At 40.7% G+C, this 26371-nt stretch overlaps 1 protein-coding gene across 4 annotated transcripts in view; it reads left to right on the top strand.

Annotated features, from left to right (window-relative positions):
- The window catches only part of LOC102563459 (ALF transcription elongation factor 3), a 252046-nt gene that overhangs the window by 160878 nt on the left and 64797 nt on the right, over positions 1–26371 (top strand). For all 4 annotated transcript variants that reach the window (XM_059720988.1, XM_059720987.1, XM_059720990.1 and 1 more), the window contains 3 exons: positions 14700–14865; positions 22005–23048; positions 25453–25577. In XM_059720988.1, coding sequence (XP_059576971.1) covers positions 14700–14865; positions 22005–23048; positions 25453–25577 — 1335 coding nt within the window. The remainder of the gene's footprint in view (positions 1–14699; positions 14866–22004; positions 23049–25452; positions 25578–26371) is intronic.

Raw genomic sequence — 26371 nt, 5'->3', positions numbered from 1 at the left:
CTCTGGCCTTTGTGAGATCTCAGGCCACAACTAAGCTAAGAGTAAAGCACATACACAATATCCAGTCCAGTGAAGTAGGTACTTGAGTTTCACTGACTCAATGCTAGTAACTTTGGCATTAGCAAGGATGCTGGTGTTTGTGAAGCCATCTTCCTATTTGGTGCAAAGAATTTTCTGGAGGCATTGTTGGTGATAACTCTCCAGGCTCTTGAGATGACAAAATTAAGTCCCATATTTCACATCCGTAGAAAAGAGTGGAGATGATGACTGTGTTGTAGCTCTTGGTGTCTTTCTGGAGTTTAATCAATAAAAATATGCCAAAGCAATTTCCTGAAGGAAGTGCTTGCATACCAGCTCCTGTGCTAGATCTGATCAGCATTTGCTTTCTGTGAGAGGTGGCTACTGAGATAAGGGAAGTGCTTTAGTACCTCCAAGGTCTTTCCCTCAATGGTAATTTAAGGAGGAGGATCACATACATGGTCAGGAGCAGGCTGATACACCACTTCAGTCTTCTCAGTGTTGAGACAGGGGCCCAAATTTCCACCCATTGGAAGGATTTTTATAATATTCAGAGCAACTCATCATTACTATTTCCCTTAATATCAGGAAAAGGGGAGACCCAGGTAAGTCTTAACAGTGAAAATAGAAACATCACATATTATATTTCCTGCAGAGCCAATGTTTTCCTAGGCACATAGCTCATTTTAGTTACTTATATTGAAGAGTATTTAGTAAAATTTAGTGCTGGGGCTGGTTGAGGAATTTAAGCTAGCTACCAACAAAAACTTATTTAGCTTCTTCCTCTATCATCTGCTTTTGTGGCGAAGCCCAACACCTTTTCTCCAGGCTTTTTAAGCTCAGCAGGGGGTTAATTATTGAGTAACAGTAATAAAGAGTTTCAGTATAGCTTTCTTGTAACACTAAACAAAGGATTTTGTCAGATTAAGAAAATACTGTTTTTCTTAAAGTCCTTTTGTCTCCCTCTGTCTTTCACTTTCACTGTAGAGCTTTTGTATAGAAATTTCTACCGCCTCTTGCAGTAACCTGGTTACCTGCTGCAGCTTTAAAGAAAAATTACATATGTCCTCACAGTTGGGCATCACACTCCCTTCCATCCTAGTAGCAACAGATGTGGGCTTCAACACCTTTAATAGCTTCCTTGCCGGATCCTGCTGCTAAATTTAAATTCATGCTATGGGGATATATGCCACATTACACGATGCATCCTACAGCATGCAAGTTATCAGTGAAGCAGAAGCCAAGAGGAAGATCTTCAAGAAATTATGATGAGAGTTCCAGAAAGTCAAAGGGTCAAATTAGGTAGGAAAGAGGCTGGCAGCTGGTTGGGGAAACCATGATAGAGGAGCAGCTATGGTGGACTTCCCTCACTGATATCCATCACATTCACAATTTCCTCCTTCCTGGGGAGAGGCAGGAAGAACAAAGGCAAGGTTGAAGAATAGATTAAGGCACATGTGAGTTCCTTAATGATATCTTTGTACTGTAAAAAATTTTAAAAGATACATGGCACTTAAGAAATAGCAAAAATATATGATACAAACTGACTTATGCAAAGATATACCTAGTACAGGCACAATTCAAATCCTATAAGAATAGCTACATCCAAACACAGTCTGGTTTAAGACTGATTATTTTGTTAAAATGTCATGCGATTCTGGTGTTATTTTCCTCTTATTGGGTAGCGCATTTCTTAGAAATAGAGGATTGATAACACACTGTGTGAAGGTGCAGCTGGGGAGCCACTGAATCCAGGCACATGGGTACTATGCTCTGGATTAATAAAGCAAATAAAATTATATTCATCACTTTGAAGGTTTTTTTTCTGTCTCCAATTGTGCTCTGTATGTGCATTAAACAAACCTTCCAGTTTGTTTTCCATGGATGCCATCCAGAAAGGGATGCAGTTCACATTCAAACTTTTATTTCTTTTCCATAGAAATATGAAGTGCAATCTGTATCATAGTCCTAATATAGATTTAATGTACTTATATTCATGACACTAATTCAGTATTAACTATTGTCACATTATTTTTCATCCTACATTTATAATTAAGCTAGCTTTAGATACTGGGATTGAAGAAGCTGTAGTTGAGTGTTACCATCTAGTATGAAATTTTATTTCCAGCATCCAGACATTACAAAACTATCACCATGGGTCAGATTCTGATACTGTCACTGAGACGGACTATATCTTCACTCCCCAGCAATTTTCACTGAAGTTATAAAGTAATGAGCTACTAAAACAAAATAAGGGTGCCTAAATCTAGGCCTTAGGAGGAACAGCCACGTCCAAATATTCATGTCCTAAGGTCCTAAGCAGTATACCCCATATGCAAACACTCTTTGAGGGTCATTTCAGTTAATAATATGCATTCTTTTATTGTTTCCTGAGTTCTTTGGGATATAAGATGCAAATCAAATATCACATACAGCTCTTTTGTAAGAACATGCTCTATTACTTTTCACATAGAGAGAAATAGATTGGACTTACTCAAATTGAGAGAATAAAAGAACATTCTAAGGGCCTCAAATAATTTCAAACCAATTGGATTAGCCTACTGTCCACAGCCTTTCTGGACTTTGTTAGCTACATTCCTTTCCCAGCCTCCCTAATGCCCTGAGTCATGCCAGACAACTCTGTATTGTTCTAGGCATTTATGATTTCTCTACAACATGTGCAAGGATGCACTTTTGATCAAGTGTAGCCTAACAAACCATGCAAATGGTGCCCTGCCTAGAAAATGATGTACGTAAGGAGGATAAGTTAGAATTTCTTTATACAGAACAAATCAACTTACAATAAGTTCCTTCAAGGCAATGTATAGAACTAGAGCAGACAGGCCAAAAAAAAAGACCTTTGGGAGACAATAGAATATGGCTCAAGTCAAAGAGTAAAACTAAAACTGGCAGCAACAACACTTAAGAGTCAGTAAAACCTGAAAGAGTTTGTCACACATTTAAATTTATTACACCCATTTGGACAGCTATTACAGTAGTTAGTAATTTTATCTGCACAAGTTCATCAGTATTTGGATGTTCAGAATATGAAGACAGTCTTGCCAGACAGCCATTTATATACTTCTGTTGACTGAAGCAAGAGGCTGTAATGTTGTAGGGAGCCTCAGCATAACACACTGTGCTTAAAAATGATAGGAAATTCATTATTGTAGATTGGCAGCTGTGGGGTTGGGTTTATTAATACATTTACTGAAACAAAATGCCAGTAGAGTAAAGCAAAAGAAGGAAAAGGAATTCTGTTTGGTTGTAGTTCCCAGAGTCCTGTGTTCTGGCTCTTGATCCCCGGCTTGGCTGCGTTTGGACTTGGACCTGTGGGTTTCCCCTTGGCTTCTGACCTTCTGGAGTCTGACCCAGCTTGTATTTTAGACACTCCTCCAGCTCCTGCCTCTGGATCTGTAATTAGCTCTCAAATCCTCATCCCTCCCTCAGAGACCCAATTCCCATGCCAGACTGCCCACATCCCAGTCCCCTAACATTGGTACATAGACTTGGTGTGTGGCCCTGGCCCAGTGCATGGGGTCCAGTCTAGCTCATGGCCCTCAGTTCAAGTACATGAGGTCAGTTCATGGCCCCACACCTGGTATGTGGGACTGGTTTGTGGCCAGACCTAGCACACAGCCCCAGACCCAGCGTGTGAAGTCAGTTTGCAGGCTGGATCTGGCACAGGTTCAGTCTGTGCGCCAGGTCTGGTATAACACCAAGTCTGGTATAACACTGCTGGTGCAACAAGTTAATAAACTCACCTGCCACACTTTCTTTCCCCTTTAGCTTTTGCCACATGATAAAACACAATGGGCATTGTAAGCAGTTAGTTACTTCAATCATTTCTTTCTTCAGTTAAACAGTGTTCTAGCTCTGCCAAGCAGCTTGAAGCTGTGCTGACTTAAATAAAAATGACAGCGTAAAGCAGAGGTAGGAATGACATTAAAATATCATTCATGGATGATGGGCTACTGAGAAAAGCATCTGGTCCATTCTGAGCCCATGTAAGGAGGCCACACAAACGATGAGCAGAAAGGCTGATCTCAGCCAGGTCATCCCTTCTCATCTGCTTGCTAGTGATGAAAAACCCTGTCACATGGAAGAGCACAAGATTGTAACTGTGTAGAAGAGCAAACTAATGAGGGGAAAGAGAAAAAAGACAACCTCTAAGGAGCAGATGAAGGGGAGTTCACAAAAGCCATCAATACACCAAGCACAAGGGGCAGGTCTGTGGTGCTCTTATATTGGTCAACTAGTCTCTGAAACTTCTTTCACGTGACCCATTCATTTTTTGACCTCCAAAAACTTGTTCCTTGGAAATGGTTCCTAGATTTTTCTCTGATGAAGGCAGGGTGACAGGTGTTCCCAGAACATCTCTACGTAGAGTCAATGCCTATTGTAAATTGTTAGGCCATTAATCCAAAAGCTTGTTCCAAGGAGTATACGAGAAACGTTGGCACTGTCTGTAGCTCTTTCTTTTCATGTTACAATATTTACAACCTTTAGGCAACTTCTTATTACACATGAAGAAGAGACTTTTGAAAAGCCATTCTGTGAAGAGTTAACTTGCCTGGACTAGGAAATCTCACCACTCATATTCAGCTGATGCAAGGTCAATGACAAACACACCAAGGAAGTCAGAGTTGCTTTATTTTTCTTGTGAGCAGGTCAAATAAAACACTGCTGATGTTCCATTTATCTGGCGCGACAAGTAAACACTTGGCAGGCGTGGAAAGCATACACTGGAATCTGGCACCGGGCTCCTAGCACAGCTGTCAACCTGCTGACTAATCACTTCATCCCCAAGTTAAATGCAGCCCTGGGTTTTTAGCACCCTTTCCTTTCAAGTACTGAGGCGTATACTCCTCCTGATAGGACTGTTCATGCTACTGGTATCATTATTAGTTATTGCTCATGGAGAGGATGAGGAGCTGCCAATAACACTGCTATTTTAGACAGTTTTTATGGTATTTTCTAATTCTGACAATGTCCCTCCAAAGTGGGACCTGTAATCTTGCACGGCTGCCTCCAATTGCAATCAAACTAGAAATGGGAACTCTTAAAATATTAGACTGAATTATGCTGTGTATCTTTGTTGTGATTTTGATAGGGTTTTTTATAATACAGTAATATTATTTTCCATTTATTTTTATGTTGGTGGCATATTATTCTACTAATTAGGCTACGATCATATGCTGCAGACCTCACTCTCTAAGGAGCACTGATTTACCTTAGGTTTGCATTATCAGCTAATACTTGTAGTCTTGTCAGCACAAACTATTTAAGCAACTCCCAAGGACAGTGTTAAAATATAGGTGGAGTTTGTGAACTCTGTTCTTGGCAGCTGTACTTTATTAGCTGCACTGTGCAAAGGTGGCACCGCTCAGCTAATGCAGTACTTTCACAGAAGCATTATATATTGTGACAAGCCAAACAACCTCCAGGACTCTCACTCATCATGACTCCCCTTTCATTGCTCATCCATTATGTGAATGAGGTATGAAAACATTTTTCTGTTTCCCAAAGATATTAATAGACTTGTGGAAACAGTTCTGTCTCAAGAAAAGGACCTGATCCAGTCCAGTGTGTGTGTGTGTGCGTGCGCATGAGTATGTGTTCAATCCCAATAAAAGGATGTGACAAGGCTAGACACTTTTTCTTTACTGAACAATATTTTTATAAGAAATAATGTATTTTAAGAAGTCAGAAAATTAATTATATAAGTCTATACAATCAGTTGTTTAAATTATTATAACAAGTCAGTGCATTGATAATTTGTCTGCTATGACACAATAGTGCTTCCTATTTCTACACCACTTTCTAGTTGAGGATATTGAAGTGTTTTCATGTAATATTTAATTAAATATCATAGTACACTGCAAGACAAGTAAGTAATATTACTCTCATTTTGCATATGAGGAAGCGGAGGCAAAGAGAAATCTATCAACTAGCTCAGGGTCATTCAGGTTAGCCTGTGGCAAAGCTGAAAATAGAATAGAGGTTTCCTGATTCTCATTTCTGTGTTTTAACCATAAAACCATTCTTTATATTTTAAAACTTGCAGGTGGCAGATGGCAGGGTGTTCCAGGGTTTATGATATCACTTCCATTTACTGAATATCTCTCTTTTTTATCTAAGTCCTGCAAGCACTAAATAAAAGTTTTCATCTAGCATGCTGATAGTCTGTCATTATAATAGTATTTCTTGGTGTCCCTCAAAAAATGCTTCAAAAAATCATGTTACAGTAGTAGAGTGGCTATCTCTTTAAGTGCCAAGCTATACCATATGCATAAGAATACTTTAAATAGACAGACACTGAAACTAGAGTTCTGAAAGGGCATTTGAAAGGTACTTGCAGAGATTCTAGTAGGAATGGCCATTTTCATTGCTGCTTCTTTGATTCATTGCTAATTATCAGCATGGAAGGATTTCCTTACTGTGTATATGAATGACTCACTTCCTTTGGTGCCAGACAGTAATGATAATGATACAGATTTTGGCACAAAACTCTCGATCTCTACTTTGAGGAACTACCATATGGAATGTACTCCTCTCAAAGAAAGAATAAAGCATGTGTAGTGAGAGCCTTCCCAGTTGGTTACACTAATTTTAATGACAGTGAAAGATAGTACTACACATGCATGTATCTGGATTTTTTTTAGAGGAGGAGGAGGAGGAGACGACTTTGACAGTCAGGTTCTTCTTCTAAAGTCTGGGATATATTTTTATCATTGAATTTAAAGTAGTATTATGTAGTCTGGGCCAGAACCCCAACCACTGTAGTTCTGTGTAGTTTAACAGTATCAGTTTGCACTAGATTTGGCCTTCCATTTCAGAGTACTGTTTCTTTATTAACCATCTTGTTTGGCTTATTTCCCTCAGTGTTTAAACTTTTTCGAGGCCAGCAACAGATTTTCTGGGTCTTTTGAATAACGGAAGCATTCAGACTCCCTTCTCCAGGGGAGAACAGCTTCTTTTCCTTCTGATGCATTTACCACTTACTGCTGACCTGATCACCAACTGCATCATTGTTCATGTTTTCTCACTGTTTGTTACATTGTCCTCTCCTACAGAGAGTCCTGAATGCACTTATAGGCTAAGATCCTCTTACCCCAGACATTCCTTATCTTCCTTTCTTCTTGGTGTTCTCAACTTCCCTCTTTTATTGCAACAAATTATCTCTCATTTACTGACTACATCTCCTGCCATAGGCTGAAAGGTTGTGGCTATGTCGAACACCGAATGAGCTCTTGCTCACCCCAATCTACAGTGAAACTCTAGGCTGATTTCTTACCTGCCATGTTTGGCCAGGCTCCTGGAAAATGTGGTGGCACATATTGGAGGTAATGAACTGTAAGCTAAATTGCAGTCTGTCCTAGTCAGAGTCATTAATGATGTGCTAAACATAATCGATAGAGAAGTCCTGTCCATGTTGGTGTTTTAAGATCTATCTGCATTCTTCGGTGACACATTGGATTATCAGACCCTGTTGAACCAACTGGAGAAGAGTCTGGCTCTGACAGTTTTATTACAATATTATGATAGCCCGTATTAAGCTATGTCTGGTCAGACCTCAGTGATTAGTCTCAGTAAGTTGCCTTGGGAAAAGAGATTTCTGCTATAGTCACTTTTTATGTACATATTCTGTTTATTTCATAGAGCCGTTCTCCAGTACTCATCACTTTAACTAGTGTTAGAACACTTGCAGAGTTTCCCATGGTTCTGTTCTGGCTATGATGCTTTTCATGCAGCTTTGTATATGGTACCTGAGGGTCAGATTTAGAACAAAAATAATTTAGATTATCACATCTATGCAGATGACACTGCTATATATTTTCCAGTCTCCAGACACAGAAACAAATATACCAAACAGTGTCTAAGGGACAGAGTTACTGTGCTCTTTAAAAACAAATATCTGGATAAGGTTCTTGCAAAGCGATAATTATGATGATTGCTTGGGATAGATGGTATGAAAAGTAAGCATTTTCCTAGACTTCTTAGCTTTGTTGGGAATGTATTTTAAAGGATCAGTCCAATATTTTGCCTTGGCATGGGCCTTACTCAGGGCCTGATTCACCACTACCTTACATACTAGATAATCATATGTATCTAGACAAAGTGGAAATAAAATGGCTACCAAAATTTAAGACAAGGAGAAAGCAAGCTCCCAAGCATCAGCAGTAGCCAAGGATTTTTTTTCCTTTTAATTGGTTTAGGAATGTTGCCAGACTGCAGTTCTGTCTTTTGCACTCTGAGACTTTATACATAATGCACACCTTTGTAGCACTGAGCTTGGATTATTATAATACATTCTATGTTCAGCTACCTGAACGCAACAGCATGACTCTCAATAACAGTGAGAGTTGTGTAATTATTTTCAGTAGCTGTGTATTTGGTGAAGTCTAGGTTAAGATTTTAATTTTACCACGTAAATGCTTCACTGAGCTTCTGGCATCTCTATAAAGGTAGGCTTCTGCTCTCTTACTCTAAGGTCAGACAGAATGGGCATTCTTATCCGAGGGCTTGAAAGGATAGGATCGTTGCTACTCATATTTTCATTTAATTGCTTGAAATAAAAAATATTATTTCCAAGCTATAATAATTCATTCTAAGGCATAACTCCACAGTAAGATACACTAGCATGTGTAAATGTTATGTGCCACAATGATTAAAATGCATGTCCATATTTTATTTTGACTGCAAGTTCTTGCTTACATGCCTATGAAAGGACAGTTCAAAACAAGTCACTGATTCAGTTCCATGGTTTATATTTTTTTTTAATGGAAAGTAAAAAGAAATACAAAAGTGTTTTCATACTAATCCATCATAATGCAGTAAGCACTTTTCAGAAACATGATTTATTCATAATAGTGGATATAGTCAGGGGGGTAGGAGGGAAGAAATTGGGAGACTTCCACAGTATCACTATAAACTAGGAAAATATTTGTGCAGTTCATTTTTTCAGTAGTCTGACTATCATTATAGCTACAAACATAGATTTCCAGATGTTTGTGAAGAATCCAACAGTTATATTTTATATCTTTGGCTGTAGTAACAATTTCTATTCAGCGGCCTAGAAAAAAAAAGCATTTCATGTCATAACAAGAAAGAAATATTACAGCTTTTATCCCTTAGCCTGTCTAGAAATTTTGAAAGCTTTAGTCAACGCCAAACTAAAATGATAGGTTGAAAATTAAAACCACAGTCACCAGGGAAAGGACATAAATGTGCAGATGTTCTGTGATGTTGAAGAAGTTTGCTTGACAATAGACACTGACTAAGATACTCTGAGAAGACTGAGAATCCAATAGAGCAGGACACTCTCAAAACTGATTCTTTATCTAGGGTCAGAAAGGGCACTGGTCTTTTCAGTTTAAAAAAAAAAATGTTCATGCTGAAGATTTATTTAGTCTTTGTTCTTTCATTTGTTAGGGAGCAATATTTGTTAATAGCAGTGCCACTAGCCAAGCTATCTGAAGAGTTGTGGAACTCAGGAGTGGTCCAGATGACTGGAAGAGGGCCAATGTGGTGCCCATCTTTAAGAAAGGGAAGAGGCCAGTCAGTCTGACCTTGGTCCCAGGTAAAATCTTTGAAAAGTTGGTTAAGGAAGCCATCAACTACAAGCTGGTAATGGATAGGATACTAAACAGCAACCAGCATGGCTTTTTTGAGGGCAGATCTTGCCTGATGAACCTTGTGTCCTTCTATGACCAGGTCACTAACCATCTGGACAAGGGACACAAGGTTGACGTCATCTACTTAGACCTCAGCAAAGCATTTGACTCTGTCTCCCATGGGATTCTCTCTAACAAACTGGAGAGTACTGGGCTGTACCAGTCTACAGTGAGGTGGGTGGACAACTGGCTCAGAGGCCACTCTTAGAGAGTGGTGATCATTGGGATGGCCTGATCCTGGAGAGCTGCCTCCAATGTGGTCCCTCAGGGATTTGCTCAGACCCGTGCTATTCAATATATTCATTAATGACTTGGATGAAGGGGTAGAAAGCACAGTGATTAAGTTCTCAGATGATACCAAGCTGTGGGGAAATGCAGGCACACCAGAGGATAGGGCAAAGATCCAGGAGGACCTTTACAGACTGAACTTATGGGCAGAATGAAATCAGATGAGGTTTAACAGGGAGAATTGCAAGGTCCTTCACCTGGGTAGGAAGAACCCTCACCACAGCTACACAATGGGTGGTGGCCTACTGGCTGGCACAGCGTCTGAATGAGAACTGGGGGTCATGATCGACTGGAAGATGAATATGACCCAGCAGTGTGACAAGGCTGCCAAAAGGGCCAATAAAACTCTGGCATGCATCAGCTGCTGTGTGGCCAATACATCCAGGGAGGTACTTCTCCCTCTCTATTCAATGATGGTGAAGCCTCAACTGGAGTACTGTGCCCAGTTCTGGTCACCGCACTTCAAGAAGGGTATGGATAAGCTTGAGAGGGTACAAAGAAGGGCCACGTGTTTGATTAAGGGCATGGAGGGTAGGCCCAATGAGAAGAGACTCCAGGAACTGGGCCTGTTCAGCCTGAGGAAGAGAAGGTGACTTGATAGCTGCCTACAAGTACATCAGGGGGGAGCATCAAGAACTAGGAAAGCAACTATTCAGGAGGGCATCTCAAGGGAGGACAAGGACCAATGGACACAAACTAATAGAGAGTAAATTCAGGTTGGATATAAGGAAAAGCTTCTCTGTAAGGGTCACCAGAATCTGGAACACGCTCCCAGCAAAGGTGGTGCAGTCGCCTTCCTTGGAGATGTTCAAGACAAGGCTAGACAGGAACCTTGCTGAGCTCATCTGAGCCCAATGCTTCCTGCCCAGGGCAGGGGACCGGACTTGATGATCATACAGGTCCGTTCTAGTTCTATGATTCTAACTACAATTCATTAATATATGTAAACAAAGCAAGAAACTCCAATCTGGGATTTCTTTAGATCTTTCAACAGTGGCAAGTGCTCAGTACCAAATTATCCACAGGTACTGAGCAAACTTCAGCAGTCCTCTTCTAGATATATCATTTACTGTTACAAGCATTTGTATATCTCTTATCACTGTTGTACAATGGGTACATAAAAAGCTGATATTTACTGCATTTAAAGAATTAAGCCAGGATATTTCACAAATAGTAAGCTTTAAAGGCACTTACCATACCTGGGTACACTTAAAACTTGTAAATTATAACAAAATTTGTATCTCAGAAAAAGGAACATGTATGTCCTTTCCTAACTGATCTCCATAATGCTGGGCTACCTGATGAGAGTGTGGACCTTTACAAGCATGCATTTTTTGCCTCTGACGGTCACAAGTGGATCCCTGACTGGAATTTTTTGGCAAATATAAATAGATTCCAGCTGCTTTCCCTTCATTCACTTCACTTTATTTTCTTTTTTAATCAATACTCCAAGTGTCCATGAAGTCTGGAACCTTTCAGCCTTAGGGAAGACCAACAGCCTAAATTCAAAGAGAAAAATCCGCCATTGTATCAGGGAGCACTCAAGTGCCACAAACAGCTCCTTTGCCTGGTGTTGGTGTCCGAGGCTAAGTAAACGCCCAAGGCTGAATTGATTCAATTGTCACAGGTTAGCCTAAGCTGTGTAAATTGAACCAAAAAGCAAGTGACCCAACATTCACTTTTGATTCTAGAAATTCAACCACATGCCTACAGTGGCCGAGGCCAGAAGCCAGGGGGGCGCTAGAGCATGCCTCCCTGCTAGGTGGGAGTAGACAGCTTGGGCCAAGGCTAGCCACCAACCCTGCGAGGGAGGGTTTGCAGGAGAGGTGCAAAGCATCCTGGGATACTGGGGACTGTGAGTTAACTTGAATCTGGAGGGGAACTGGGACAGAAGTTTAATAAAATGATTTAACCTAAATCAATTAGGACATCTTTACACATGTTATAGGGGTGGGGGGAGCGCTTTAATTAGAGTGGCTCCAAGAGCCGTTTTAATTAAAGTGCCCACAGCATCTCATGTATTCAGCATCTCACACTTCAAAATGGTGGTGGGGGCACTTTAACTAAGCTCATTTGAAGAGCTTTAGTTAAAATGCCCCCGCCACCATTTTGAAAAGTGGGGACTCTGAATACACGAGATGCAGAGGCTGCTGGAGTGTGCAGCAGACTTGATAAACTGAGTCTGCTCTGACGCACTGTAACTACAGTGCATCACAGCAGCGTCCCTGTACGTATACAGGCACCCGTAAGTCTGATACTACATCCATCCTGGTTTATCTTAAACCCATTTTGGCCAATTTTGAAGGGGGTTATGTACAATGAACTTTTATTGTGTTATAGATTTGGACTGGTTTCCAATCACTTATACCAGTTTGTGTGTAATTTCTGTCCCTAGCCCTGGAGACAACATGTTAAATGCATGAAGATGAGGTAGAAGTAGAAGGCAGAAGGACTAGACTGGTACTGGGCAAGTTTGTTTCAGGCAGATGGTTCCTTGGGAAACCTTTGAACAGCCTGTATGAATTAGACCAGTCCCCTGGAAATGGGGAGGTAGGCCAGGAGCTGGGTGGAATAGGGAATCGGGCTATTGGGGAATTGTAACTGGCTCTTGGACACCCTGGCCTCTTTTCTACACCAACTGGATCTCAACTCAGGAAAAATTCTCATCTATATATTTCTTATCTCCAGAAGCCTTGGGTCAGATACTTGCTTTCTGGAATAAATTACACAATTCGGGAGATGAAGACAAAGCACTAGCTGTAATATGTCTGATTTCTAATTAATTATTTGATTTTGTTTCTTACAAAATATCTCTCAAAATTAATTCAAATTAGCCTAGATAAGGATCAGAAATGAATTGAAGAATAACAGATACAAATGATGATAAATATTAGTGAATTGAGTTGGGAGAAAATTATTATTAGAGTACCAGAGTTTGGTTTGGATTTATGGAACATTCTCGTTAATGATGTGGAAAAGGAAGAGAACAGCCATTTAATTAAGCTTGCATTTGATACTAAATTAGGAGTTGTTGCAGACACCTCTGAGGGAAGAGAAATAAATCAAAAAGACCTGGAAACATGGGCAGCAAGTAACAAAATGTGACTCAGTGTGAAAATATATTTGAAGGGAAATAATACAAAGGGTAGATATTCACTGGAGGCATCAGGAAGCACTAATGCTGAAAGAGACCACTAAGCATTCAGACACCAAACTATATGTGAGTTTACAATATGACGTTAGAGCCAAAACATCAGTGTAATGTTGGTATTCATATGCAGAAGCTATAGGACCAGGAAGATAATGGTCCTTCGTTGTATGGCTCTAGTGAAAACACAGCTGTAGAACTGCCTTCACTCTTGAGCATCCCATTATCAGAAAGTTATAGACAAATTGGAAAAAGTTCAGAAAAGAGCCATAAAAATGATCCATAGCCTGGAGGTATTGACTTACGAGGGAAGATCAGAAGAGCTAAACATGTATAGCATGGCTGAGAAATTACTGCCAAGGGGACTGAATAGCAAGCTTCAAATATTTGAAGGCAAGGGGGAATAATGTAGGGTAATGATAATGAGTAATGGGATGAAATAATAAATAAGGATAATAAATTACGAAAGGACAAATTTATTCCAAATTTTGGGGGAAATCTTCTGGCAATGTAGTCCGTTATATTACAGAGTAGTTTCCCATGGGTAGAGGTGAAAGTCCCATTCATTTGAGTTATTTAAAACAGACTGGATAAATCACAAAAAATGTAATGTACTATAAACAACAATATTCCAAAACCTGGGAAACAGGCTAGATAATTGGTCATTTAAAACTCAAATGTTTATGACTGTGGGATGTCTTAATATTTGCAGTCAGATAGTTACTTATGGAATGGAAACATTATGTTTTTCTGTTTCTGTAAAGGCCTGATTCAGAAAACACTTAAGCACATGCTCTGCTTTTAATGTGAGTAGTCCTATTGACTTACATAGGACTGCTTCATGTGAATAATGGTAAGTACATGCTTAAGTGTTTTCAGGACAGGAGCCTTAGTTCTTGCAGATTTCAGTGTGAATATGGCACATGTAGCTAACTAAATCATATTTACTTTGCCAATACAATACACATAAAAAGGGCCACCAGAAGTTATTGTACCTTTTTTATTTTATTTTATTTTGTTCGAAATGGCCAATATTATGAACCATATCCCAATTTATGACCCCCCTGCTTTCTCTTTATGATAGTAATGACTATACAGTAGATATTATGAGGCTATTTTCTGCATTCCAGTCTTTTCAAAGTTTTCTGTCCCAAGTTTTCTGTAGCCCAGGTTTTCCAAAAGATTTCCAACGTTTCTACTGTCTGACTTGGAAATATATCCTACAGTTTCTCTTAAATATGCAAAAGTAACCTGAAATGAAAACCTGATCCTCTCTCATAAAGCAAAGAAATGCTAGGGGTGATGTATTAATGTTAGCATGGTATTAACATTGAAATCTGATTCCCCCTCCCCTCACCCGATCACCCCCCCCCTCTGCAATTAAAAGAATGTAATTTTCAACCCATCTGACCACTTTTGTAACCGCAAAGCCTAGGTTGCAAACATTTAGACAGCTGTGATTTATGCTGCCTAAAAATAGCGTGTTTTTGTTTGTTTTATGTTGTTGTTTTGTTTTTTTCCCCCCTCCCCCTTCCTCCCCCTCGGTGGGTTGTGTTTGGGGCTGGCAGCACTGGCGTGCAACAGCCCAATAGCAGAACCTCAGGACTCTCCAGCAAGGGGTCAAGCAGCAGCAGCTCCAGTGAATCCGAGAGCAGTTCAGAGTCTGATTCAGAGAGTGAAAGCAGTTCTAGTGAGAGTGACGGCAGCAAGCCCTCTCATTACTCCAGCCCAGAGGTAAGGACTTCTGCTCTTTCTGATTCAGGGTGACAGCCAAGATATTGCACCCAGCTCGGCCCTTAGCTAGTCAAGCAAACAAAAGAGGCTGTGGGGAGACAAAAAAAAAAAAGTAATGGGGAAAGTCCAAGGAGGCTCCTGTGGTGCACTGTGAAATACCAGGTGACGTTTCCTGCATTTTTGACACATTAAATTTTGAAAGAAAAAGTTACGGGAAAAGATTTGCACAACAGAGAAAGAAATAACCAATGTACTATTGTTGTAGGATTCTAGAGGAGTGAAATGCATTGCAAGGAAGAAGGTATCCTCTAGACTCCAAACAAATGCTGACGTCTGTTTTTACTGCTGACTTGCATGGTGCAAAAGCCCTTATCTGAGCCTCCTGCACTACAGTGACTCTAACAGCTGGTCAATGCAGGGAAGCTATTGCACAATAAGTTTAGGTACAAATGTAAAATACAACAGGTATTCACATTAACTCCCAATGTGAACACTCTTACTCTTCGCTAAGCATACTTTCTACACTGGCTTGAAGTGGTATAAATGAAACCACTGCTAGCACAAAATAAGTGCCATGCAGAGAGCTAGTGCAGAATAATTATTGTGGGCTATCTCCCTGGATAGGCAGGCCTTAACTATATTAAAATTCATTTGCCCATATTGTATTTTGAGTTTTAGTGACATACCAGCAAATGAATTTCTTAAATGTAAGTCTCCAAATGCTCTTGCATACTCCATAGTAACATAACACATATTAATATATGCAAAAATATTCAAGGATCGAGATTGTAAACACACATGAAATACAGACAGATTATTCTCCTTCCTGACATAGGACAGGACAACGGACCTCCCTTCAATGACAGCTATGTCTCACAATCTCTTCTCATCCTGAAGTTTCACATTCCCTTGCTATAAAAATAAAACATCTAGCACATATTTTAATTAATATTTTGACACCAAATTTTCCATCAGGCAAATACAAAAATCACCAGAACATACTGCAGTACATCACCCACATTTTTTGTTGTTCCTTCTCTACTTGACAGTTTTCTTTCCTCCCCTTTCTAACTTTCAGTATTTTTTACTCACACTTTACTTTCTTTGCATTCCTCCCTGAGCCTAAATCTCTCCCTCTGATCCTCTTCTTTCTTTATTCTCTTTCAAGGTTCTTGGTCTGTTGTTGCTTCTTCCTTTCTCCTTGTTGTTCCTTTTCCTTCTTTCTTCCATTCTGTGTTTCTCGTTTTCCTTCAGACTTTCTTCTTTCCATCTTCTGTTCCCCGCTGTAGACATCTACTTTTGTCCCTCCATCTTTCCCTTCCATATGGAGTCTCAACATTGCTACCATTAAAAGGAGCCAGAAGAGGAACCCAAAGGGAAGAAAGAAACTGGGGTGGGGGGAGGGCAAATGCGAAAAAAGGAGGTTCCTGCTAGGGAAGAAGCGGGGAGGAAAGAATTGCTGTGGAAAGGAAAGAAGGCCTGAGTACCCAATGCCAATCAAATCAAAGAGTGTCTAGGATCACATCTGTGCTAACAGACCGAGACTGGTAAATTCCCTTTAATCAGGAAAAGAGCATTCTGGAGGAAAAGGAGCTAAGTAACCTGGGTCAGGCTGGGGAGTTCATGACTTTGGATAGGAAAGATATTGGTGAGGACTAGAATGATCATGTGAACTTGGAGAAACCGGCTCCTCCAAAGTATTTTTCACTCATCTTCTCAAAATATGTAGGCCTGTCTTTATCTGAGCAAGGTATCACTTGATTCTACATGTACTGTTCTATCAGCTTGTTGGCCCCTTGGCATTATAGTTGTGAAGCTGAGTTTGCCCTAGTAGGATATGCTAAAATTGTAAAGGATTCAGAGGTTTGGTGGCTGCCGTAGTTTTGGTAGTTCATTTTCTAAGTGAGGAGAATGTGGGAAGAATAACATTTGTCTGAAAGAGGTGATAGTTGATCCAGGCAAGGAGGACATGTGTGATGTCCCCACTTTCTGCTGCTCTTACAAGTCCAGCATATGACCTAGTGTGGAAGTCCAAAAACTGTCTATATGGAACCTATGGTTTTTCTGTAAGAAGAAATATCAGATGCTGTTGTGTCTTTTTCACTGTGTATATACATTAATATTTCTACAAGCAATGAACCTGGAAATCCCAGCTTTAATGCTCAACAGCAGGTCAAATATCATATGCGTATATTAAAAGGTTTTATTTTTGGGATGGGGCATCTTCTGAATTTGAGTTTGAAGAGAAACAGGATTGTTGCTTCACCTCTTTTTTAAGTTTTCTATTACTTCATTCTGGAATCTAGATGCCTTGGCCACATGGGGGGAAGAGCTAGAATAGGAAAAACATGTTAGAATAGGAAGTAGCAGATTTTGGTGCTACAGGGAAGTTCAGGTGCCCCGGATTGTTAGTGGTGCTGGTTTTGTTGATCGCCAGATTTGTGCTCATCAGAAAGATGTTGAGCCTGTTATCCAGTTCTCTGATGAGCTCTTGAATAAAGGTGTGGGTAAAGGGGTTGACTGGTGCCCATTTCAGAGCATGTTACAGTAGCCTTCCTATATACCTCCAGGAGTGTCTGTCATTGAGCAAACAAATTGTTGAAAGTTGGATGCCATATGACTTGCTGACTGGTCATTTTGTTCTGGTGGATTAGGAATGGAGCAGGTTCTTTTCCACACATCAATAAGTGAAGATTCCTGCAAATGAGACAAGCATAATGAATTGATGGAAACTTTGACTTTTTTTTATCAATTTTACTCTTCTCTCTTGGTAATCAAGATCATACCTCATCACAAAACAATGTTGTTCCTGCAAATGATTTTTGAACTGCAAATCTTTTCTATTAAATAAATTGAACAAAGGGTTTCCAGTTATGAAGTAAAGTAACCAGTGTAATGTTGCCAACTCCAAGTATCACAAGCAGGGCCAAGGAGGTGATCCTCCCCCTCTATGCAACACTGGTCAGGCCGCAGCTGGAGTACTGCGTCCAGTTCTGGGCACCGCACTTCAGGAGGGATGTGGACAGCAGTGAGCGGGTCCAAAGGAGGGCCACTCGCATGATCCAGGGACAGCAGGGCAGACCCTATCAGAAGAGGCTACAGGACCTTAACCTGTTCAGCCTTCGCAAGAGAAGGCTGAGGGGGGACCTGGTGGCCACCTATAAACTTACTAGGGGGAACCAGTGGGGTTTGGGAGAGACCTTGTTCCCCTGAGTACTTCCCGGAGTAACTAGGAATAACAGCCATAAGTTGCTAGAGAGTAGGTTTAGACTAGACATTCGAAGGCACTACTTCACAATTAGGGCGGCTAGGATCTGGAACCAACTTCCAAGGAAAGCAGTGATGGCTCCTACCCTGGGGTTCTGTAAGGGGAGGCTTGATGTTTACTTGGCTGGGGTCATTTGAGCCCAGTTTTCTCTCCTGCCCACGGCAGGGGGTCGGACTAGAAGATCTACAATGTCCCTTCCAACCCTACATCTATGAATCTATGAATCTATGAAAGTATTCAAAATTATGTCAGGTCTCCAAAAATTTGAGAATGGCTTAAAAATAATTATATTTTCTTCACTTTGAGGTCCTTATATTTATCTTCTCCCCCCACCACCAGTTTTAGGGTTCACAGTTCCTTTCCCCCCACTCATGCAATGTAAAAACTTAAATGTCTCACTTTATGTGAATATCCCAAGTTTCATTTAATCTTGTGATTTCAGGAGTGTCAAGAACAGTAACTGTGTCTGGCATAGCATGGAGCTGGGCCCACCCTGCTCACCCAGGTCCTCTAATGTAGTCCAGAGTTACCAGCTCAACAATGAGGCTGCTTCAGGCCCCTCAGTCTACAGGAGGCCTAGGATAGGCCCCACATGCTAACTTCAAGAGTAGATTGGAACCTGGGTGGGGCATACTCACCTTCCCTCAACCTGCCACTGTTGGGGTATAGACAACCCCAAAGTTGCCATGACACATCCCTTTACCATATGTTTAACTTGTGAATAGAAGCATCTTGTTCCCAGCTGTATCTCATATTCTTAAGAAGCTGAGAACACTGAAAGCAGGGTAGAGTTGCACTTTATAGACTAAATCCAAAAAGCATAAGCTTTTGTAAGCAACAGCTTACTTCATCAGATGCTATGAGTGGACACAGCAGTTGTCACTTAATAGGTCTATTCCCATGCTTAGTGACTATATTTAAAAATGTATACAGTAACAGTCCATACTGCACTGTGCCATCTGTGCACGGTTATTTTTGGTCACTATGTCGCTGTAGCAACACACTATAATGAAGGAGCACATTACTACAGCAACATAGCATCACAGTTTTTGCCAATGGACACTACAGTGCCATAAGTGTGTTACTACAGTGCTGCAGCATCTTGTGTAGATGCACCCTTAGTTCATCCCGAATTGAGGCATAGTGCATTTTTGAAACTGCTGCAAGTTTTAGTACAACTACTCCATAAACACACTTTTAAGCATAACTTTTGTGCCTATTTATATGTAGTACAAACTATACATAATATTAGTCCAAAGCCAAAAGGCTCATGATTTACCATATAGTACACTGGGTTGGACCCCAGCAGAGTCAATAGCATGTCAAGTCATGGTGACCCCACAGCTCAGTACTGCTGACTATGTGTGTATGAACTACAAATACCACCCCCTAACAAAGGATCCATGTTCCCCCACTTATGATTGAACCTGGGTGTTCTTCTCACAAGTCCTGGGATGCTCCAAAAATTTGTATGCAGATGAGACACAGGGCAGCTTTATACAGCTCCATCTCATGGTGGGCTGAGCCACACTAATCGTAAGTGACAGACTGAGATGGGGACCAACAGAAGGATTATGGGCAAACTGTTTGGGGCTGAATTTGGTAATGTTTGCCAGACATTTAAGGCTGGTGAAGAAATAGGAATCATTGGAACTGGGAAAGAAAGATGCAACTTAACTGTGGGATGGAAAAGGAAGTTGACATGTATTCTGTGTGGTGGCTCACCATGACTTGCAAGAGAGTCAGCACTGAGAGGGACTGTGCTCAATGGGCACTACCATATATTTTATACAGATGGACTGTATCTTTATGGTAGGTTCCCATCAGCATCTTCCATCTTTTGGCTAAGATCAAGAATTTTTGGCACCAAGGGAGGGTATCAGGGCTGGTTCTGGCATCTCAGTACCAGCCTGGTATTGCAGTACCTCCAGACTTAATACCAGTTTTCTCCTGGGGGAGCAACTGCCTGTTGTTTTTAAGGGCCACACAGAAAAATAAAAAAGGTTCCCAACAGCATGTTTGCCCCATATGGGTCATGTGTTTTATAGTCATGCTCATTGGCTGCATTTAAAACAACTTCATAGTTGGTTTCCATGGCTGGGCACATGCTGCATTTGGCAGCAGCTTAATGATAGACAGTGTATTTGATGAGATTTCCTTGTATGTGAATAAAAGACAAGGGCGGGGTTTCCCTGTTCTGTATGGAGGAAGACACCTCATCTTGTATTCAAGTAAATACAGTAATTATAATTTGGAAAACACGGAGCCAGTATTCAATGGATTTGGTGGTGCAGAACTCAGGATAAAAGTTGGCCATATGTTTTCAATTTTACAGGTCAGAGAAGATACATAGTGTGAAATATGATATGAGGATTTGTGATGTCTGTTGTGAAGCTAGGAGGTGTTTCTGAAAAAATGCACTTGAGGCAACTAAGTATATACTCAGGAGGTAGTGGCCGATTCACTAAAAGGACACCTTAGGCCACATTCTTCCTGACCAAAATGGAGAGCAGTACTTAGCTGAAGATTGTATTGTGTCGGTTTCATAACATGCACAAGAATTACTCATATGAAGTGTAATAGGACATAGAGTCAAATTTGGGTCCCATTGTGGTCTTTATGAATTTTGCCCGTTGACTGCAGTGGAGTCAGAATTTGGCCTTTTCCAGCTCTAGTCCAAAGCACGGTAAATGAGACAACATCTAAACCTCAGCTCCAGTGGGACTTCAGGGATATAATTGAAGGTATTATTTTGCTCCATCATGCCTTACAGTCTTGTTCCACACCCACTCATTTCATTTCATTCAAATTACTGATTGCAAGAAGCACTAGAAAGCACTTGCACATTATTGTGAAATTGCATTTTCTTAGCCATAGCTGCATTTGAAATCATAATTATCCCACTTCTTCACTGTCCAAACACCATTATATTTTAGATGCTCTCTTAAAACTTGATCATGTTGTGACAGGAACACAGGGGGAAAAAAACTAACTGGTATTCAATATGTGTTAAATGAGTAACTGACAGTATCTCCCCACACAAAATGTTTGGGTGATCTTGTGTCTGTATACCAGAGAAGACCAATAGTACCAATAAGGTTAGCTCAAAAATTTAATTAAGCTTCCCTTGTATTCACTATACACATTTTTATTTTTCAAGCAGTATTACAAGGCACAGAATACATATCTCTTCCCCCCCGGCCGTTTCCTTCATTCTTTAGCCTGAATTTTACCCTTTTCTTCTTTCTGTCTTTCTAGCAGCATTATGTTTTCTTTCATTTGGAAACTTGGAAGCATTTCCCAGTAAAGCTGGTGCCAGTAGCACTGCATGAATCATCTTTAGGAATTATGAATCACTGTAGCTGTCCTCCTTCCCAACCTCATTCAAACTGAAAATATCATCACACCCAGTGTCCCCCAGCCTCTACATTCATGATTCATATCTGTTCCTAAAATCAATGCTCCTATAAATAACAGAGGACTATGATTCAGCTTCATGACTGGGTACCCCAATAAATACAGTAAACTTAAATGTGCCGTGCCAACAGAATGTACTATATCTCTTTAACTACCTTTTTGACTTCTGCATCATTTCTCTTTTTTCCCCTCGGATTCCATCCGCGAGCTGGAGGTGCTGCATTTGCAACCCAAAGTACCAAGTAATGGTTAATTTGGGAGCTAAAGCCTTTAGCTGTGTGATAAGAATAACAGAACCAGATTTTTTTTTTAAATACAATCCCTGTAATTTAGTTATTTGCACTCTGACCATGTAGAGAGCCCAGGCACACCAAGAGTATAAAGACACAGACAGTGAAGTCATGCCTTGCAGCTGGAATTTTATTAAATACTGTTTTGTTTGATTTGCTTTCAGCCTGAACAACCATCATCAAACAAGTGGCAACTGGATAAATGGCTAAATAAAGTTAATCCTCACAAAACGCCTATTCTTAGCCAAAATGATAACCATGGACTGGAGAGTAATCAGTATTACAGCAGGATAAAGGAGGAAGGACAGGAGTGTGAGAAATTACCAGATATTTGCCAAACAGACCTCAGAGACAAAGAAATTAAGAATGCCAGCAAAGAGGAGCTGAGGCCTAGAACTGCTAATAAAGCACCAGGCAATAAAGGAGGGAAGCAGAAATCACCTCTCGCTGCTGTTGCTGCTGCTTCTGGAGACAGCGGCCCTCAGAGAAAGCCAATCTGTAAAAAACAGCCAAGAAGGACAGAGAGGACCTCTGGTGGAGATGCTTTGAACTGCCATACATCTGAGGATCTCACCCTGAGCCAAGGATTTTTAGAAAATAACATCTGTGAGCAACCTAAAGCCAGGCCCTGCAGCAACAGAACTGGGCACAGGAAAGAGCCCCGCTCTGTCACTACATGCGAAAAGAGACGTACCCGGGGGCCAAGCAAAACAGCACCTAAATCCAGGGAATTTATCGAGACAGAGTCTTCATCATCCTCCTCTTCCTCCGATTCAGATTCAGAATCCGAACAAGAGGACTATTCTCTCCCTAAACCTCAGACTGTGGCCTCTGCTTCAGCTGGAAATGACCAGAGGTTGAAGGACTCTGGGAGCAGTAACTCCAACAAAACCAACAGCAGCTGCAGTGCCTTTGGCTCCATTAATGCCAGGACTAGTAATGAAATAGCAAAGGAGCTGGAGGAACAATTTTACACCCTGGTTCCTTTTGGTAGGAATGAGCTCCTGTCTCCTCTGAAAGACAGCGATGAGGTAAAATCACTGTGGGTCAAAATTGATTTGACTCTTTTGTCCAGGATTCCAGAGCGTTCACCTGAGGAGCCATTGGCAATGAGCACTGGAGCAAAAGAAGTAGCCAGCATTCACCAGAATAACAGTATTGACCCACCAGCGGAAAAGGTTTTACCAAAATCTAGAAGGAAACGCAAGGTAGGCTTTCTGGCTTTTTTCAGATTACGTAGGAACTTCAGGGGGAAATTGCATAGTGTTTATTGTGTTTTTCTGCCTTGTCCTGATATATCAATTAGCCAAACAGTGCACTTGATATATGTATCCTGCATTTAATAGTAATATCCCATTTGAATTGAAATTTTGAAGTGATGTTTCATGACCACTCACTCCTCAACTGTGTGTGTGTTTTTGACCCAAACAATCATTCAAGCGCTGGGGGGGAATAGTCTAGAGCAGTATTACCCTAAAGTCAGGGCCTCATATGACAGCATTTTCTGTTGGCACTCTCTCTCTTTCTTTCCTCATAAAAATGGCACCTTTGCTATTTTTGGCTCCCAGAATCTAAGCATCTGGAGGTGATGCTTCTGTCTTAAAGTGGAGTGGGCGTTGTCTAGTCAAAGTCAATGTCATGTTTCATTAGCTCTTTATATGGAAGAAAGGCAGGAGAGCGAGCCACTATGTCCCTCTCGAGATGCAAATAAAGCCCTCCCAGCCCAGATATCCCTGTGACTTCACTGAGAAACTTCTTTTATGGGAGCTTGTGAGTTCATGATCCATTTGGGGTCTACAACTTCCCTCTGTTACAATAGCGCAACCTCTTTAACCGAGGGCATTGTACCTATATAACTGAGGTCATAATTTTGCCCCAGGCTTGCTCTACATGCACTAGTGCTATCTAATTGGGGTGGGATGAGAGCATGGCAGCTCTCTAGTCACCTCCAGCTTGCAAAATAACTGCTCTTCCTTCTGCCTTTCTGCCCCCAGCACGGCCCCATATATATTCCTTTTGCTGCAGAGAGGCATCTGCTTTACATCAGTTAAAGCAGCTTCACTGTGCCTTTATTTATGTCAATGTTAATCTGAACCCTGGAGCAGAGGCATATCAAGTGCCTGGAGCAGGGGACGGAGGGGGAAATGTGCTGAACATTTGGCAGTGGGGCAGAAGGAAAGGTGGGGGAGGGAGAGGAGTCTTACCTGCCTCAGCTTTCCTCACTTGGGCAGCAACGTTACCTGCCCTGGCTGACCCAACTCCTGCTGCTCCCCACATTTCTACAGGACACAGGGATGTGCCTCCTATGACTAAGCCTCCTGGATGGTGGGTGTTTCCTTCCACCCCACAGGCCCTCAGAGAAACGGCTGGGCTTGGGGCTGTGCTTGCCTGACAAAAACTTCTAGGGAAGAGAGCCATACTGGAAGCCCATCTAAGTCAGTGCTCAAAACTGCTGCCCTACTTGTGCCCCACCTAGTTCTGCCTATGCATATACTGCCCTGGGTGCTTTCTAAACATAGTGTGGTCATGATAGAGAGCTCCTCCCAGTGTTCATAATTTCAAAATTATATGCAGTTGGTCCAATAAAAGATATCACCCAAAGAACTCCTCTCTCACATATTCCCAAATCACCATGGCTGCAACATCACTCCAACGCTGCCATAATTTCAAAGGAATTTGTCTGTGTACATTGGCCAGGAATTAGTATGCAATGTAGCAATTGTACAGTGCACAGTGATGGGAGAGAAACCAGGAATGCCCAAGGAGTGACAGAAAACTTGGTGTGAGGCTACGTACCCAAGGAACCAGGATTTTGCTCATTACAGATCAGTGTCAGCCTTGTAAATTCTTAAGGTGCACTGTATAAATAGATTGCATTTACATAATACAAATACATATAAAATGATGATGATGATGATACAAAGGCAAAAGAAGAAACAGACTTTACCATTACGGGCAACACAGTGCCTTCCAAATTATGGATAAACTAGAGACATAAAGCATACATGGCACACTGAAGAGATAGGCAAGTCAGGAAACCAGTAAGAGCTTGAAGGGGGTTGTGGGAACACAAAGAAAGAGATTAAAGCTTGGGGAATTTAGGATGAACACAAAGAGGAACAGTGGGGAACAAAAGATTCAGGGAACAATGAGGGAGAGAAGGGAAACATATAGTGAAGAGGTGTGAGATTTAAGGAGGAGTAAAAGAAAAATGTAGAAGAAATAAGCAAAAAGGGGGTATAAAATGCCCAAAACGTTTTTTTAAATTGTATTCTCTTTCCTATGCCTTTGAATGTTGTCTCTTTCAATTTTAAGTCTTTTGGGATGATCTTGTTAAAGCAGAAGACAGGGTAGAAATGCATACTGTAAAATAACTGAATCTGAGGTGCACAGGCTTTCATGAGCAAGGCATCTGTCTGACTTCAGACTAGCACAGCTACCTATCTTGTTTGAAATCTGTAAGGTGTATAGTTTGTGGAATAAATGAGTGCAGTAAGATAGGGTACACCCAAATACAGACCATTTTCTGTAATACCCAGTATCCTGTGGTTGTGTAGACAGATCTAGTGTCATCTATCAAATGCAATAAATGATCTTTTTCTCTTCATTCAGTGTGAAAATGAAGAGGAGCACAGGGAGAGCAAGAAGCCTCATTTAGAGCGAGAGTGTTCTTCACGATTAATTGCCTCTGCCCAAAGTATTTCAACAACAAATCATTGCAACATAAATGAAAATAGGTATGCATTCTCCTTATCATTTAAAACTCAGTCTCTACAACTAATTGAATCTTAATGCGGTGTATAATTTGGCATTTAATGGGACAGATTTTTTTAATTATCATGTTATGTGTAAAATTATCTGAATGTGTTTGTTCTCCTTTTGGTTTAATGAACAAGGTAACAGCTCCTGACATATTTTTGTTCTATTACACAAAGAAACTGTAAGTTCAAGTGCCAAGATTCTGGATCGAATAATTACAGCAACAATGGCATTATCAGCTGAGACATTACTATATTCTTAGGTATTATGTTCTGGGCATTTGTTCAAATAGACTATGATCCTTTGACCTCTTTTTCTCCACTATAGTGTCATGAGATTCAAATTTAAAACTTGTTTATATCTGAATTTAAATGTAATAATCTACATGATCAAAGGAAAAGGTAAAGAAAGGTATTTGAGTTGACGCCTAGAATACCCCACTCCCAAGTATAATGTGGACAGGATACTTTAAAGATTACAAGTGGTGTAGTTTTGTATAACTGCTGAGGTCACACAACTCCATATGGTGATAAAAATAGCTAAATTTCCAAAAGACTCAATACGCAATATGAATGATGAAAATCCACCTATTTCTTTGCATAGATTTGGACAAGCAGCGATACTATCAATCTGTCATATCAATCTTGAGCAGTTTCCAGCAACCAATTTTAGTCATGCATCTTACAGTTCAGTTGCACAAGGCTTAGTATATGTGGCTCATTGATAAACCTAACAAATCTTTTTCTATTGTATTTTATAGTGTGGGTGCACT

The sequence above is a fragment of the Alligator mississippiensis genome, chromosome 1 (genome assembly GCF_030867095.1).
Source record: "Alligator mississippiensis isolate rAllMis1 chromosome 1, rAllMis1, whole genome shotgun sequence".
NCBI lineage: Eukaryota > Metazoa > Chordata > Crocodylia > Alligatoridae > Alligator > Alligator mississippiensis.
This window is presented reverse-complemented; position numbering and strand designations above follow the sequence as displayed.